Below are 17,185 nucleotides of genomic sequence, written 5' to 3' on the forward strand. Positions count from 1 at the left end.
TATATATATATATATATATATATATATAATATAATATATTTATTTATTGCATTGTTGGTAATGATGTCACCGTATTTTATCTTTACTCCCTTTAATACGGACCAAGATAAATCTTGTACATCATTTTGTGATCCTTTGATATTATACATCAAATGTATTAGTTATTTATTCAAAATTAACGAGCAACTCATGAAACAAAACAAAAAGTGTCTATTGTGTGCCGACCTAAAGATGCAGGTACAATGAGCCGAACGGTAGATGTCTCCCTACTCCGCGCATCTGTGTGTCTTCACGGGTACGACTAGCGATGACCGAGTCGCCATTTTGAAAAGCAAATCGTTCACAGCACACCCGCCCTGAGTACTGGAACTATGCCGCGGGGCCGGCCTCGCAAACTGAGAGTTAAAAGCAACGACGAAACAGGTAACAAGTACCAAAATTCAACGAATAAAAAATACATAATATGGGCTATCCAAATAACCTGCTATTAATAGGACAAACATCTCTGTAGCTGATATATTAACAATTCAATGTGGTGTATATAGTCCCCGGATATAGTATTGCGGGTGGGCTTTGCTTTGTGCGGCGAAGGAGTGATTGAGGCGGAATGATATTAATAACGTTTCGGTGGCTCTTCTTATTGGCTTCCAGTCTAAATTGGTGTCCGCGAGGGGAGCAACTGCAGTCTCGTGCGGCGTTCTTCAACGTACAGCGTTCACTCTTAATATTCGTTTATTAGTAATTCTATCGTTAGCTCGACGCTGCTAACTAGCTCGCCTCGCTACCGCTAGCTTCGAGGCTAACACGCCATAAAAACAAACGTTTGCCATTGTTTTGATCCTGCGAGGCGCGTTACACCCGCGAGGCTGCCCATATGCTGCCGATGGATCCGCTGTGCCGTTGTGTTCACAACAACTTCTCGCATCCACGTATTGACATGACCCGCAACACACGCGTTGAGCTGCCGGTATTACATTCAGTGTGCAGGCATTTTATGTATTAGCTATATGCACCGTTCGCTTAGTTATTGTGACACATTAAGCTAGTTGGGTAACGCGAACGGTGCGTTAACCACCTGCTTCTGCTGGTAGATGGAGGCTACGCTAACGGTAACTGCCTGGCGATAAAGGACAAAAAAGCATCACATTGGCGTTTACGTTCGTTACAAAGCAAGTTCCCGCCGGCTTAATGTCCCTGTATGTGGCTCATCAATGGCCGGGACGAGGGGGCGTGACGCACGCAACCAAACTGTTACCTACTTCAACAAATAAACACAACAACACCCCAACATGTTCCCAGACATAACCATGTGTGATGTAAACCTTCTCTACGCAAGACTGCAAGTGCATTAGTGGGAAACCACATTTTAAAAATACATATTTTCATCGCTGTCGTTCGTCTTCGACGGAGGAAAATAAGGTGAATTGAAAACGTCAACGTTATGAGCGAACCTCCGCCATGTCCACAGACAGGTGTTATTGTGGAATGTGATGGTGGGATACAATGATGGGACTAGTATAGTGTCTAACATGAATATCCATCCATATATGTCACTGTATAAAGCAAAAACAAAGTAATAGTTATATAATAACAATATAAGAAGAATACCAGCAGGCCTTTCTCATACATTCTGTGTGATTATGTCTTTGAAGTGAAATTCAACACTGAGAACCTATACCCCATCGAAACGTGTGTGTGTGTGTGTGTGTGTGTGTGTGTGTGTGTGTGTGTGTGTGTGTGGCCTTAATATGATACCACATCAATACACTGCCACTACTTTGAAATTGAATACATTTGAGTGAGGATGTATAGAAAATACAGTTTTCAGAGTTTTTCTTAAAACTTAAAGCCACATTGAAGTAAAAAAAAACATCTTTTATCATATACTACTCATTTGCTACTCTTGTCACGGCAAAGCCTCTCGCACCAAATATTGAAGTGATTTATTTTTCTTGTACTCGATCAGATGCCGATCACGGTGAAGCGAAGGTGGGAGGCTTCAGCGATGGAGAATTCAAGGACAAGAAGTGCACGATATGCGGCCAGATCTTCACCACTGAGAGCCAGCTGCACAGGCATCTCCGGGAACACGAGGTCAACGACAAGGTAAGCGTACGCACAAAAGCTGGGCTGGAGGTATGAGGGAGAGCATTCGAGCATTCAAGCATTCAAGCATTCAAGCCGTCACGGGGGGCCAGATTGACCTGTTGTGGATTTCCCTTCAGCGCAACACAAACTCTTCACCCGAGTTTTGTCCAAAGGGATGAAGGATAACTATGTCCCGGCTACGAGTTTTGTTTTTGGGCCAAGCTAGTGGCTTACTGTCAAAGCTGGAGGTGTCCCGGGTTTTTTAAGGCACAGATGATTTTTCACAATGTGGAAGTTTAAAGCCCCCGTGAATGCCGTTTTAAAATGTTTTATTTGACCGATTCGGCACAGGTCTCAACACATTCCTGCCAATCACAACATTTGGTGCCAGCGGCATCCCAAAGCTCCTTGCACTGTGCCCGTTACTAGACGCCACATGTTTTTTTTCTGCACACAGACACATCAGGAGTTATTTACTCCTAATCCTTATTCAACAGCACAGTAGAGCCGCAACAGTCCGCATCACCATATGTTTTTAGTTGCTGGCTGCAGCAGTCATCGTACATTGAGTGGGTTTGTTATGAGCGATTCCAGGGGAAAGGGATTACAGTTACTTTGTTGCATTGCTGGTCTTTTTTTTTGTGTCAGTTCAGAGCACTTGTAGCCAAACTACAACAGATATTTTGCTATGAAGGACCAACGTCGCTCAATGGCGCTGCCTCTTCCTCTGGTTCCCAATGAAAGTCTGAAATAGCACAGCAAATATTACACCCCCTGTTCTTTGTAGACCTCGAACCACATCCTCTGCTATGGCGTTCACTGGCCGGTGATAACAGTTTCAGTGGCTATTTGTTTGAATGACCCTTCCCTCCGTGGCCCTACATGAGAAAAATCTTAAAATACATATCGCACTCAACTCAGAAAACACAGTTGCCGTCCGCCGAGTCACCAGACGAGTCAGAGGGATCTGCTAACAGTGCTTTGATGATTAGCATATGTTAAGATGCTGCGTGAAGGACGTTCCAGCCTGTACGACGATGTGCACTTTTAAGCTGCATATTTAATATGATTAAATAATGGATGTTCTTAAAAGTACACATACAGAATAAATGTGCATTAATTCTCGTTGAATAATGCAGGTTTTTGTGGTCATTACTTTTTAGTCTGAAAGTACTCTGAAATGAAGTTGGCTCCTCTAATAGAAAGGGAATTTAATATTGGAGCAATTTTCTGCCTCATTGGATTTTTTTTTCTTCTATTTTTCTGTTTTTCTCTCCTCAAGCGGAGACACGGAAAAACAAACATTCCCCAGTCATCAACACATTGTCTCTGATCATGAAATATTATGTTTCAAACAAACCTGGTGTTTTGCAGATGGTTGCTGCTGTTTCTAGTAGTTAAGTCGGATATGGGGGAGAGTATGGAGAGAAAGCTTCCATGGCAAACGCGGTTCCTTTAGTCAGTCAAAGTAGCATATTGGTTTTGTCTCCCCAAGCGTGAGAATAAGCAACGAGGACATGATCGCAGTGGGGAGACGTCTTGAGCTCTTTTACACTTGCACCGTCAACTACTCTCTTCAATCTCTCCTCTCCTCCCCTTGCAGCCTCATCGCTGTGACCAGTGCCCGCAGACATTTAACGTGGAGTTCAACCTCACACTCCACAGGTCCACGCACACCACCTCGGACTTCACCTGCCCCGTTTGCAACAAGAAGTTCTCCCGTATCGCCAGCCTCAAGTCTCACATCATGCTGCACGAGAAGGAGGAGGTTAGTCTAATGAACGGTCACAACGCGGGAAAACCTCATCGATCTGTATTTTCCCACCAGTTTCGCGAAGAAACTCGTTTTGTCTCCTCTGCCCCGCAGAATTTGATCTGCGTGGAGTGCGGAGATGAGTTCATCCTTCAGAGCCAGCTGTCCCTGCACTTGGACGAGCACCGCAAGGAGCTGTCGGGCGTCAAGGTCTACACCTGCAAGACCTGCGACAAAGAGTTCAAGACGTCCGCACACCTCAAGGAGCACATGAAGAGTCACGTCAAGATGAGGTCAGGCAGGCAGGGGCTGCGATTGCTGATTTTATTTAAATTTGGCCCGAGTCTGGCGGAAAAAGTGCTCGAAGTTAAACGGGGTACATAAATCCAACGGCTACCAAAAGTAACTACGGGGTCCTTGTTCTCGGCCATTTACAGCCAAATGTTATTAAAAAAAACATATATGATGTGATCTCTTTGTAATCGTCCAAAATAATGTGAAGTGTATGGGTATATTTCCAAGTAAGCCACTGACTGGTCGATACGTGCGATGCATTGAGTGAGCCGGTCTGACAGTAACTCCCGGGCCACTTTTTTCCCCCAGTCCGCCCCAGGCTGACTTCCTCTCTAGTATTTGATAAAAACCGACTACCTTTTAATGAATATGAATCTTTATCTCCTATCTTCTTTTCTTTTTGTGCCTACTTGTTTCCGCAGGCCGCTCAGCTCCAGTTCCAGAAACTACAAGAAGAACATTGACCGCAGCGGCTTCCAGAACGGCTGCTTCCACTGTGGAAAGTTTTTCAAAAAGCCGAGCCAGCTTGTTCGTCACATACGAATACACACAGGTGAGTGAAAAGCACAGAAAAGAGGGGTTCACAACATTGGGTCAAGTAGATCTAATGTCCATTAAACATTCACGGTCAGGAGAAATTCTCTCTGTTTTTGTGTCTTTGAATGTATTTTTTTATTATTATTTTAATGGCTCCACAGTTTAATTTCAGGCAGTATTGGATGACTGAAGTCTCACATTTGTCTTTCTGAACTGGACTTTCTCCGACTTTAAGTTTTCCTTGATTAACTGCCGCCATGTTTGCTGGGTTTGTGTACACCTCAGACAAACGTAGCCAGTCGCTGCAGCTCCCATGTTGTTCAACGTCGTCCACAATAATTTGTTTGGTTGGATGACTAATGGTGGATGGAGTTTATTCCTCTGTGCCTCGAATCTCAAACAGACCTTAAGCTGATGAGGTTAAGAGTCGCCCCAGAGACTTTGCATTCGTACACACACACACACACACACACACACACACACACACACACACACACACACACACACACACACACACACTTTCCTCATTCTCTCATTCTGACGCACATAACAGTTGATTAGAGTACAAGATTGTATGCGAGTCGTCTTCATACCAGAGATGACTGTTTTTTTCCCTTTTTAAAAATGTGGCATTTTAAAATACCCTTTATATTGCAGGACATATTGTACTACCGCAAAACAAGATTTAGTGGAGTATTATGAATACTGAAGATGGATGCAACAAGGTTGTCCTGTGAATTTCTTTTGGTTAAAATGTGTTTTAATATGCTATGAAGTACATCCAAACATGATGATATGAATCTGATAGATGTCCAATTTAAGAAGTACGGTATCTGCCATCCAATCCATACCCCCCTGCCTACAATGCTCTCAATGAGATGAGAAAGAAGCGAGGCGGCTTCCTCGGTTTAGCCACGGCCATCATCAGCTCTAGTGAGCCATCTCGCGTCTTTCTCAACTCTATTGAAGTGGAATGGGCTCCGTACTGATCGGGCAGGTGCACGCAGGGAGTGTGATGTTAGCCGGAGCTAGAAAAATGTCATCACTTTGGCAATTATGTTTTACACTGGAAAATAGCACCAGATAATCCCTGTTGTGTTTTTGACTCATGGTATTGGAACATCTTTTAAGAAAAATAAAACCCCTGAGTCTGTCCTTTTTAAAGCTACCGGTGTACTTGAAAAGAGTCCCATTAATTTACTGGTCCAATTATCAAATGCTGTAAACCATCCTGTAAAAGAGCTGCTTTAAGGATTACCTGTCTGTGACTTTAAGAACAGAGTGGAGTACAAGTAGAGTGAGTAAGTCTCAAAGAATCCTCTGATATTTAGACCTTGCATTCACTATTTACCATGTTTATTTTGTATGGAGTTAATTTAGATTCTACAGAATGCAGTGAGGCGTTTCCATTGGCGTTTCTGGCTATTTGAGCTGGAATTTCACCTGACCTTTGTGCTTCCCTCCAGGTGAGAGGCCCTACAAGTGCACGCGTTGCGGAAAGGCTTTCAACCAGAAGGTGGTGCTGCAGACCCACATGGTGAGGCACACGGGAGAGAAACCTCACCTCTGCATGTTCTGCCCCGCTTCCTTCTCCCAGAAAGGGAACCTGCACTCGCACGTCCAGAGAGTTCACTCCGAGGTAAGAGCACGATACGAAAGGTTTGAAAGGGAAGCACGCACGCCTCAAATACTGTATGGGGAACGTCTCTGTGTGATGTGATGCCAATCATTGGTAGTGTCTTTTTTCAGTGCTTTAATACCAAACTACCTAATCAAAAGAAAAACGACTGCTTTCATAACAGTGTTTAAAAGTTTTCAGAGCTAGTTGTCCCATCCAAATTGTGTGCACGTTTTAATTGAAATGAAGGACTGAAAATAGAGAAATGTATGTGATTTTGAGAGTAAACAAATTGCACATCATCTTTTTTCAACCCTGTCTGACTACTTCCCTCCGTAAATCCTCCTGTGGTTGCATTTCACGCAACTTCAGGCTTCCATTCACATGATGGGTATCGAATGAGGTAGAAAAAAACGACACACAGCCCTAAACTACAAGTTTGAAAAAGAAGCATCTGTGGCTATTCATACATCCGTGTGATAAGAATGGCTGAGCTCAAGGAGCGACTGAAACAGCCTTTAGTAAAAAGAGGCTTGTGCTTTTAAATGGAAAATTGCTGATATTCAAGTGTTGTCTGGTTGCTAAAGGAGAGCAAGAAACAAAAAAAACAAAAAACCTTAAGCTGTCAACCAGATTTTGGTATATCAGTATTATTTGTTTGAGTCTGGTCGCTGTCCAAGGTATTCTGTTTGTACACCTCCTTCACTCGCTCACCAAATTGCCTGCCTTCCTGCTCACAGCTTGTTACATTCAATGCAACAGGGCACACTGCCATGTTGTCTGTCTGTTGGGAAGGGAATGAGGTGAAATTGCACCTTTTTTTTTGTTCCTCATTTGGTTCTCCTTTTGTAAGGACTTCACAGTCGCCAGCCTTAAAGGGCCCTCCTTGATTTATCCATCCTAATTTAGCCTGGACTTTGGTCTCCTGCGACGCTCGGTCACTAAGGTTGTGTCCTCTCAGCGCCTGACACTGTGCGAGTTGTCACACATCAAAGTCCTCCCTCGGGTCCCAAATCCTCCTGTGTGTAGATTTGCTTTGGATTTTTTGTGAACAAAGACCATTATAGGGTGGGAGTAGCTCCGGTTTGACGACCGCTTCCAATAATGTGGCTGCCGCCTGGATTGGGTCCGCTTTCTGGCAGCCAGATCGTACAGCAGCACAATGACCTCCATCACAGGAGGGGCAGCTGGTCCCCCAACGCTCGGACCCCCTGTTAGAGGAAAGGGTAACAAAGCCTTAGAGTGCAAAAGATGCTGACTTCTGCTAGAGCCAGCTGAGAAATCGATTTGTTTACTTCATTTACATGTTTACTTAAATATTAGTCATTGGTGACTAAATAACTGTAAAGCTCAGCATACTCCCACCAGCCTGTACTGTACTATGTACACTCTTTCACTCTTCAGTGGGGAATGCTGTGTTCCTCTTCAGCTATTTATGAATCCATCCCAAGTGACTACTCACCATGCAACACATCCTTGTGGTGACTGTTTCCGGCACACTGCGAGGCTACACATAAGGATCTTATAATTATATTATTCAGGCATAAAAAACAACTACAGTTGAGGGGGGACTTATTTTGTCCACCCCTTGTTAGTCTCTTGTCTTGCAGGATGTGTGAGCTACTCAAGTCCGTTTGGTTTAGTTCTAGTATTTCTGTTTAGTTGTTTAGGGTCAAAGTTACATGCCAAGTCTTCATGGGTGCTGGGAAATAAATGTACTATATATGAACACAGAATACATCCTTTGGCAGTGCACCTCCAAACAGGGAGAATATGCAAAATGCAACAAAGTGAAATTCTGACTTTTGATCTCCATATTATAGTGATAGAGATTCCATTTTAGAGGAATAGATCAAGTCAATTTTAGATTTAAAGTCTTTCAAGCTAAACCTTTAATCATCGACTGTAGAAGTGAGCGTCCGTCATGGGTCATGGTATCTTAATTCGGAGGTTGAATGAAAAGCCTCACTAAGTTCACTATGATGAGCAGTCAGGTTGAATTAATGCTTACGAATACATATTTGATGGCTGTTGCTCCCATCCATTGTGTTCCAGGCCACCTGAAGAAGAACAATAAAGTGTGTGTGTGTAATTTAATTCTAGCACAGTGATTTTCTTTCCAGGCTTCCAATTGGTCAAATGACCTTTCGTACACTTTCTCTTTGTCTTTTTTAACAAAATAGGTTAAAACTCATCGCAGCCTGAATTTTATTTTTCTTTCTCGTTTGCAAACATGATTGTGTGTTCCACGCTAAAAGCCCTCGATGGGGCCAGTTGATTGAATTACTTCCGGAAAGCCAAACAGCAGGACCATTTAAATAATGCATCTAATTATCACGAGTGTCCTTCAGCCTTCCTGTTCCACAGAGTTTGCCCTTATGATTGACTGACTTTATGAATAAATTATAGTCAGATGTTTTTCATAATAGATTTTATGAGCAGGGCACTAACATCAGAAGCCAGGGCACTAACATCATCATGGTTTAAATCCCATGAAGTGTTTTGATCATGTAGGGTGGTGTAGGCATGTTGAGAGAGTGACGCTGCCTGCACATGAATGGCAGGAATCCGTTGCAGAATATAAATCTACCTCAACCGATTTTTTCAGCTTTGAATTATTACACTTCAACTGATACTTCAGCTGCTTTGAAGTGCTTGAGCTTCAACTACGTCTCCTATATATCAGACTCCTAGTTGCAAAAAATAAGTCTGATAGTATAGAAGTCAATGAGATAATGACTCTACTTCTCATTTGATTAAATACCTCAGTAAACACTGTAAACATGAGTGTATGGCCTCAATCTCTAATTTCAAGTCTCCTTCAAAACAACATGATGCTTATTTAGTCAATTATGGCCCCATTTAGAGTAAAATAGACGGCGACGCGAGGCGTGCTTTAGGGCGGGGCTAACTTGTGATTGTGAGGTCGCTGCCATGGCGTTATCCGGTCTGGGAATTGTTCGCCTTTTGGTCTTCCATCTTTAACCCTTTTTAGTGTGTTTTCAGTGCGTGAAAGTTAATTGTTACCGTTTTGTTTTCCTACAAATTCCCTATTCTGCGCTTGGTTGTAGCTCCACCCTTACCTGTCACTTTCGGCCCCAAAAACCAAGATGGCGACGGCGAAAATGTCCAACTCGAGACTTCAAAACTGTCGTCTACAAAACCAACTTCCTGTAAACAGTATATGGACCCCACTGAACATTCTAACTTCAATTTCCTGAAAAAAGAGAAGAGAATGAACTTCACCGTCTTCTTTAATATCCCGTATCCCCACAGCTCCCTCGCTGCATAAACCACCAAATATGTTTCAGCCTCGCTTGCACAATCAATGACATCAGAGCACGACTTCCACAAATCCTCCACCTCCTATCTATGTTTATGATTTCTGTCATCCTTCCCCATCGCTCCTCTCCGTACACCTGATTTCCTCACCGTTGCCTTCTCCAACTTCACTCTCTGCGCCGGCTTTTCGGTGGAGTTCTGTCTCCAATCCCGAGTTTACAACAGGGACTGTGGAGGTTTTTAAATTGTTTGTACTCTTGTAGCAGTCTATAAATTCCCCAGGCCTTGCAGATAAATAATTGATTTAGCAGGCAAAGCATCAGCTGAATTCTTCCAACAAAAATCTGCCCCCCTGTCCAGATACACGGACTGTTGAAGACCACAACCTCATCCTGCTCGGTCCTGTGATAGGTGGAGATGATATGATCGTGCATTTCTGATATACAAGCTTTTCAGTGACTATAATGAGTCACTGCTTGGTAGCTCTAGCAGCAGAACACATACATAGCAGCCAGGGATAATGTCTTGTCTGTGTTTCATGTTCTCTGACAGGATAAAGGCGTACCACTGTTTCCGTGCATGGACTGCAGCTGTGTATTCAAGAAGTTGGGCAGTCTGAATGCGCACATCAGCAAGATGCACATCTCTGTAATTGAGGTGCCCTCAAGCACTCCGGTAAGCCAACCAAAATGCAGCACGCAGAACAGATGAGCTGAAAGGTTGTTGCACATAATCAGCCCGACGTCCGCTGAGTGAACAATAATGTTCATTATTTTGGACTTAAATTAGGTTAATAATGTAAAATCACAGGGACAGGTACCGCATGTGTACTCGACAGTAGATAAACAGAGGATATCTAGTTTAAAACTATATTTAGTTCAGAATTGTCTAAAGAATTGTCACAGTGAAATATCGTTGCTTTATTTAGTCAAAACCATTGAGATCCTTTATAAACCATTGCTTCTTTGCCAAATATGTCATTATCTGATTCCATAACAGTAGATAATGATGCTGGTTATTTTTTCCCATCGTGTTTCAGTATGTCCACCATTTCCCCTTTTGCCCCAAACTCTAAAAGCTTCAGCTTCAGTTGCACTAAAAGCTTTCCATTTTGTCATGAATTAAGCTAATTTGAACAGTCCTACAGTCTGAAATGCAGCGTAGACCCCGACAAGCTTCTCAGTGATGGCCCTCCGTTGTTCACAACAATGGTAATAAGATGTCAAAAGCATATGTTAAAAGGGAGGTGATTTGTTTACTATTTGCAGTTTAGTGACGTCAAAAAGGCCGTGGCAGACTCTGTCATGGGCATCAGCTGCATGGGAGGGCACTAGTGTGAAGAACAAAACAACAGAGGCACCAGGAGGGTAGACACATCCCTTAATGGCACATTGTCTCGGACTTAGAGGACTATAACTTTAGCTTCTCCACTGGATGAGCAGACCCGAGGGCACTGGATCACATTCCCTCCACTGGAGGGGCACCACAGAGGACACTTTACCCTGTTTAATCTAGCAAAAGGACATCCAAGAGGGCACGTTTATGGGGTCTTTTTTATTATATGATATAATATACCCCTCTGAATCCACCAGTGTTTAAATGTTACAGGAAAACCATGTATATGTAACAGTAGCCACTGTCTGTTATTCATGTCTTTGCGATTCACACAGACGGAGACACTAATTAACGTTTGGTTCAATAATGCCCAACGCTCTGTTAACTTCATGTCTGAGAGAGCCCCGACTGAAAATGAGTCGGCTTTCAAATTACAGCCCGTCCCGATCTTGTGAACGGCCCTTTGTCAAACAATTCCTCGTCTTCTTTCTCCTCTCCTCCTCGCTCCGTTCCCCCTCTTCTTCTCCCGCAGGAGATAGAGGTGACGGGTCAGGCGCCCGGCGGGCCAGAGGGCGGCGAGGGAGTGACGGATGTCATCCAGCAGCTTCTCGAGCTGTCTGAGCAGGTCAGCGGAGAGACGGACCAGCCCCAACCTCCAGAGCCAGCTATTGCCATGGAAACTGTCATCAACCAGGACATCCTACAGGTGAGCAACGGACATTCAGCCACACTAAATAAATTAGATGACAAGAACCAGACTCCGTGGCATTCAGAGCTCCATAGACGGACTGGGAACCACACGCCTCAAAAGTGGCATGATTCAAATTGTAATCCTAAAGCAACACTAGAACACTAACGTTAAAAATAGTCACACTGTCACTAACGTCGGGTGAATTTCACCCGATATAATGCACCTGATAAAATATACTTCTCATCGAAATATATTCAAATACAACAATACAAGGCAAGTTGAAGTACTCTTCTTTTATTTTACTCTATAGAGCTTCTCATAAAACCAAAAACAGGTATCACGGGGAGACCCTGAAAAAAGGCTCAAAATCCTAAAAATTAGGGAATCGTCAATAAAACATGACTAAAAATATAAATATTGGAGCTATGAACTTGTTATTTGGTCCACATGTTCCTGGGACATGTGAGTCTTGTTCTGTGAAGGAAAAGTCTCCCCTCAATGTTAAAACCCATCCGGAAAAAATAGTCACACTATAACTAACGTCGGGTGAAAATCACCCGAACACATGCCTGTAGAAAAAAACAGTGATTGGAGCAGGAAGACACGCCCACCTTCACTAGCAGCATGAAGCTACAGAAGGACCCACACAATTCAGAGAAAAGCAACACAATGAAAATAATGTAACAACAATCGCTTGGGATGTTAGTGTTCTAGGGTTTTAAACCAGCGCACCTCCTCAGCTCCAATCCGTCAATGTGACATGCACTTGAAGATATGAGGAGGCACAACAAGTTAGTGGAGTCAGTCATGTGGAAATGATTCGTCTGGAGATTGGAGGACCCACTTTGGGAATATATTTGGACACAGGAGGAGATGAAAAATACTCGGTAAAAGTCTCTGGAATTGTTTTTGTTGAAACTAAATTATATTCTCATTTCTCTCCTTTGGAGACTGAATGGCAAGACTTGTTTGTGGAAACACTATCTGTCCGGGGGGAAGGAGACAGTTCAATAATAGATGTTTACCAGTGAGCTTAATAAATGAGTACCGCTGGAGAGTTGCTTAGAGCCTCTGCTCTCCAACACAAAAGGACGTGGTTCTCACTGAGATTTGGTTCTGGGCATTAGAATGTTTTTAGCCAATGTTTTGTTCATATTTGTCTCATAATATCAATCCATGCATTTCATTTATTTGATGAGTATTAGTATTGTTTTAAAAGAAATTGAGGAAACATTCGTCTCTATAACTGTAGTTTGTTGTATATGATAGGAGGTGCGACGAATAATCTGTGTTCGACAAAAATGTACGACCAGGTTAGTTGCCAATTAGTTTAATTATTGATTAGTTGGAGACGTCAATGCCACAGGTGTTGGCTCCATGAGAGGCAATCAACAAGGTTTGTCTGTATTGATTCATTGATCTGAATACGGGCCATTGTTACGAGTGGGTGGGTGGGGATCTGCCTGTAGTGAAACAGACAGACTCACAGACAGACTGGGAGCCCTGATCAGTCAATGTAGAGAAGATGAAAGGTGTGATTTATTACTTTTGTCGGGAACACACGGCACTCAAAGTTGGCCCCTCCTTCTCGGTTCAAAGGAAAGATAGAGTGAATGAAGAGGGGGGCGTTGGTGAGAACCAAGCAGGGATTCCAAGAAATGAATGATGTATCTTATCATTGTTTCAGGGCAGTTGTGTTCCAAAGCACCAACAAAAAAGCAATCCGCACATCCCAGTGGGAAGGTGACGATGTTGCTGGATTTTTAATGAATGCATCGGAGAGAGATAGAAAAAGGAGAGCAGGGGGGAAAATGTTTTGTTTTCATCCGTCAAATGCAGCCGCTTTGTGTGCGACAGGGCTAAACAGGCTACTTGTGTGTCGGTATCAGGCACCCAGGGACGGGACTAAGATGTGGTATTTGTCGACCTGAATGGCACACATAACCACACGCTTCTAGTCTATTATCATTATTTTCTGTATGACATTACACTTTTTTTCCCCTGCATATTATACCTTTTTAAGTGGGATTTAAACAGCTGTCTGTGCATATTACACTTCATCAAACGAGACAAAAATAGACTTGAAGCGCAAAAAAAACACGGGGTCTCTGTGCCTCTCACAGAGCTGCCGTGAATTAATGCATTTAATGAAATGAAAGTGTATCTGTTCCGTGAGACAGGCGAGTGACGGATGCCAAAAAATGCACCGCTTTCTAGATGGACTGGCAACATTTTAAAACTGACAGCTGAATAAGAATCCGAAAAGTTGATTCAATCAAGTGATTGATTATAAGACTACCAAATAAGTCGTTAGTTGCAGCCTGAGTACATGAAGACGTTTTAATACTTTTTGTTCTGTTCCTTTAGCAAGCCCTGGAGAACAGCGGGCTGAGTGTGGTCCAGCCGCAGAGCGACGCCACATCCAGAGAGTCCCAGAACCAGACCACCGATAGCGCCGCTGGAGAAAGCAAGAAAGCACAATGTCCCGACAGGCCGGCCAGGGAGAGGAAAAGGAGCATTTTCAAGAAACCTATTCAAATGCCAGGTAGAAGGGACTATTATAGAACGTTCACACACGCACGGTATCGCAATCACAACCAACATCAAATGACACGTTGAGTGCTCGCAGAGGTGTTTGTGTTTCCTTTCAGTGAAATGATTCATAAACTTCTCTCTTCTGGAAATGTATAAACCATTTTGCAGAAAAGATTACTCGGCAAAGCAGAAAAATCGACCAGTTCCAATAATTTAATGAGTTTGGTTATTTACAAGCAAATATACTCAGATTTGCATCTTGAGCAATAGATTTAAAATATTAGTTTTTCCTTCTCTGAATTCATATAATAACGCAATTGGCTGTGTACTTGATGCTGCTCAGTGTAAATAGGAAAATCTGTGTAGAGCTTTACAAAGATGGTGGATGCATTTATAAAGGAAAATGCCTTTCAGTCGATGCACTGGTCAGCTGCTTCACCCTGTCTTCCTTTCCCAGGCTCCATCAGGGAGGAGAATGGCGTTCGCTGGCACGGCTGCCCATACTGCTCCAAGGAGTTCAAGAAACCCAGCGACCTCGTTCGCCACATCCGCATCCACACCCACGAGAAGCCTTTCAAGTGCAAACAGTGCTTCAGAGCTTTTGCCGTCAAGAGCACCCTCACAGCACACATGAAAACGCACACGGGCATCAAGGCCTTTGAGTGTCAGTGCTGCCTCAAGTGCTTCTCCACTTCTGGCAGCATGAAGGTACACATGCGTCTGCATACAGGTGAGAAGCAGGTCCCCTTTATGAAAGGGTTACGTTTTAAAGCCAAACTGAGTTCGACATTTTGAACGCACTCTTCACTTTATTGGCTCATCCCTCGTGTCACATCTGTATGCCAACATTAATCAGTATGCACAGAAGCACGAGACATATGTGAGCTCTCAGCATAATGCTTTCAGTTTCTTGGCAGCCTGGTATTTAGTGTTCAGCTGTATGTTATGATTGATTTAGCAGCAAATGAAAAAAAAAGTGATGACATTCGTGCCACTCCAGCTAGAGCCCTCATTTGCGCTCGTGTTTGCAATCATTCTGTATTTTTTTTTAAATTTATTATCTTAAAGAATCATCCCCTGGACATTAAATGTCAGCACTAGTGTGAATACACCCAACTGTAACAGTTTAATTATCATGTCCGTCTGTGCATTAGTTTTCTCTCTTTCAAATTGCTATTTAATGGCACTGTCGATGGGAGGTGTTTACTTTAGCTTTGGTTATGTGCTAGCTCTGAGCTAAGGCTTTCGGTGGACTGTATTTCTCACTAAGGCTTTGTGCAAATGCAGTTTTATGTCTTTGTCACTTTTCCTTGTGCTGTACTTTCATTTCATAGAAATACATATTGTCTCCTGCTAACTGAAAGGCTTTGTAACCTTTTGTAGACAAATTAAATAAAATGATATGAGCTTGCTGGCATTTTTGTGAGTTTCACATTTATTTAGATTGGCTTAGGGATAGTGCATTCAGATATATATTTTGTGTTACTTTTTTGAAAATCTGATGTAAGACATGTCGGAATCAGTCGAATTCTCTAAATACACATTTTCCAAAAGTGCCGTTTTTCCCCCACTTTCCCGTAGGTGTTCGTCCTTTCCCCTGCCCTCACTGCGACAAGATCTTTCGTACATCGGGCCACAGGAAAACACACATTGCTTCTCACTTCAAAAGCTTGCAGCAGAAGAAGCACAAGTTTCCCCGCAAATCCAACAGAGCCAAAGTGTCCAAGAGTAACCTACCTCTGCCTGATCTCCCCCTGCAGGAACCCATCCTCATCACTGACTTCGGTAAGAGCGCTTGATGACAGCCACGTTAGTAGTTGCTTTCTCTGTTGTTATTTTAAAAAATTTCACGTGTGCTCCGCACAAGATGAACTGTCTTTTCACAAGGAACACGTGTGCTGTTTAACAGGCCTCATCCCATCCCAGAACCACCGCCTGGCTTTCCAACAATACCTTGAGGTGGTGGGCAGTGACCGGCCGTACAAGTGCCAGTTCTGTAGTAAAGCCTACAAGAAGTCAAGCCATCTGAAACAGCATGTGAGGTAAGGCTTTCTCTATGACGTCGCATGTCCGGTGGTATTGGATGTTTTGTTGATGGATGATGAGACTTTGTGGAAGCATTAATCAGAGAACGAAATGGCCCGAGGAGGAAGTCTTGTGGGAGCACCACAGATCGGTGGGGTCACCACCACAGGGGGGCATCGCCAACAACTACTTGTTCTGTTTGACCAGTGCGGCTTTCACCAGTCACACCCCTGATGCCAACCGATGTTTCTGTGGGTTTATCTCTCGTTCAGAGGATGAACTCGACTGCTTGTGATGACACCTTTCCTACGCGCCCAGGCCAAAGGTCCTAATTTATCATGGGCTAAGACAATGAAAGCTTATCATAAGGGTGGCCCTCTCTGGTGGTGTCCGATGGATTCTCCTGTACCATCGGGAGATCGGATAATTATGTTGGAGAACTACAGAGAATAGGGTTGAGCTCGGCAGGTTTGGTGTGACCAGCTCCAACCACGGTCCAACACGCTCCATAGACTCCCATACAATCGTTCCAGATTTTCTTCATTTTCTGGCTTGTTCTAAATGGGTATACTAAATGTATACCCATGCTGACCTAGCTGTTTTTTGATTGTAACAGTGAATGAAGGCCTACCCGGCTTTACAGGATCATTGCTGTTCATTAATATCGTTGTCTTCTGTCTCGATCACCGGGTGACATGGTGGTGCACTTTTACACTGTTATCTGTCGGCTTCAGCTTCTCTCTATCTTTTTACCCTGCGTGGCTGCTGAATCCGTGTTGACGTATAACCTTCAAACGCTGATTGTAGACACTTCAGTCAGCTTCTCTTCCTGATATCAGATCATATTTATGCAGGGAGAAGAAGTGTGAGGGGGATCACTTGAAGGTCCTTTAGAGACATCTACCTTTCCATCACTGGCTCTTGTATTACCTGACATAAATGAACAGTTCAATGGCTTTTTCTAAACTTTCTATAAATTACCCCTGACATTCATGCATAAAACAAAAATAATGAAAGAGCCGCACTA

At 43.3% G+C, this 17,185-nt stretch overlaps 1 protein-coding gene across 1 annotated transcript in view; it reads left to right on the forward strand.

Annotated features, from left to right (window-relative positions):
* Window positions 1-371: 371 nt before the first annotated feature.
* Window positions 372-17,185, forward strand: part of znf236 (zinc finger protein 236) — a gene marked incomplete at its 5' end in the record, with an annotated part of 44,488 nt that continues 27,674 nt past the window's right edge. The window contains 12 exons of the mRNA XM_079227766.1: window positions 372-423; window positions 1,967-2,106; window positions 3,692-3,856; window positions 3,956-4,134; window positions 4,558-4,688; window positions 6,139-6,311; window positions 10,125-10,247; window positions 11,440-11,613; window positions 13,966-14,143; window positions 14,591-14,863; window positions 15,715-15,918; window positions 16,043-16,175. Coding sequence (XP_079083892.1) covers window positions 372-423; window positions 1,967-2,106; window positions 3,692-3,856; window positions 3,956-4,134; window positions 4,558-4,688; window positions 6,139-6,311; window positions 10,125-10,247; window positions 11,440-11,613; window positions 13,966-14,143; window positions 14,591-14,863; window positions 15,715-15,918; window positions 16,043-16,175 — 1,925 coding nt within the window. The remainder of the gene's footprint in view (window positions 424-1,966; window positions 2,107-3,691; window positions 3,857-3,955; window positions 4,135-4,557; window positions 4,689-6,138; window positions 6,312-10,124; window positions 10,248-11,439; window positions 11,614-13,965; window positions 14,144-14,590; window positions 14,864-15,714; window positions 15,919-16,042; window positions 16,176-17,185) is intronic.

Source organism: Taurulus bubalis (genome assembly GCF_910589615.1).
Source record: "Taurulus bubalis genome assembly, chromosome: 12".
Taxonomy (NCBI): Eukaryota; Metazoa; Chordata; class Actinopteri; order Perciformes; family Cottidae; genus Taurulus; species Taurulus bubalis.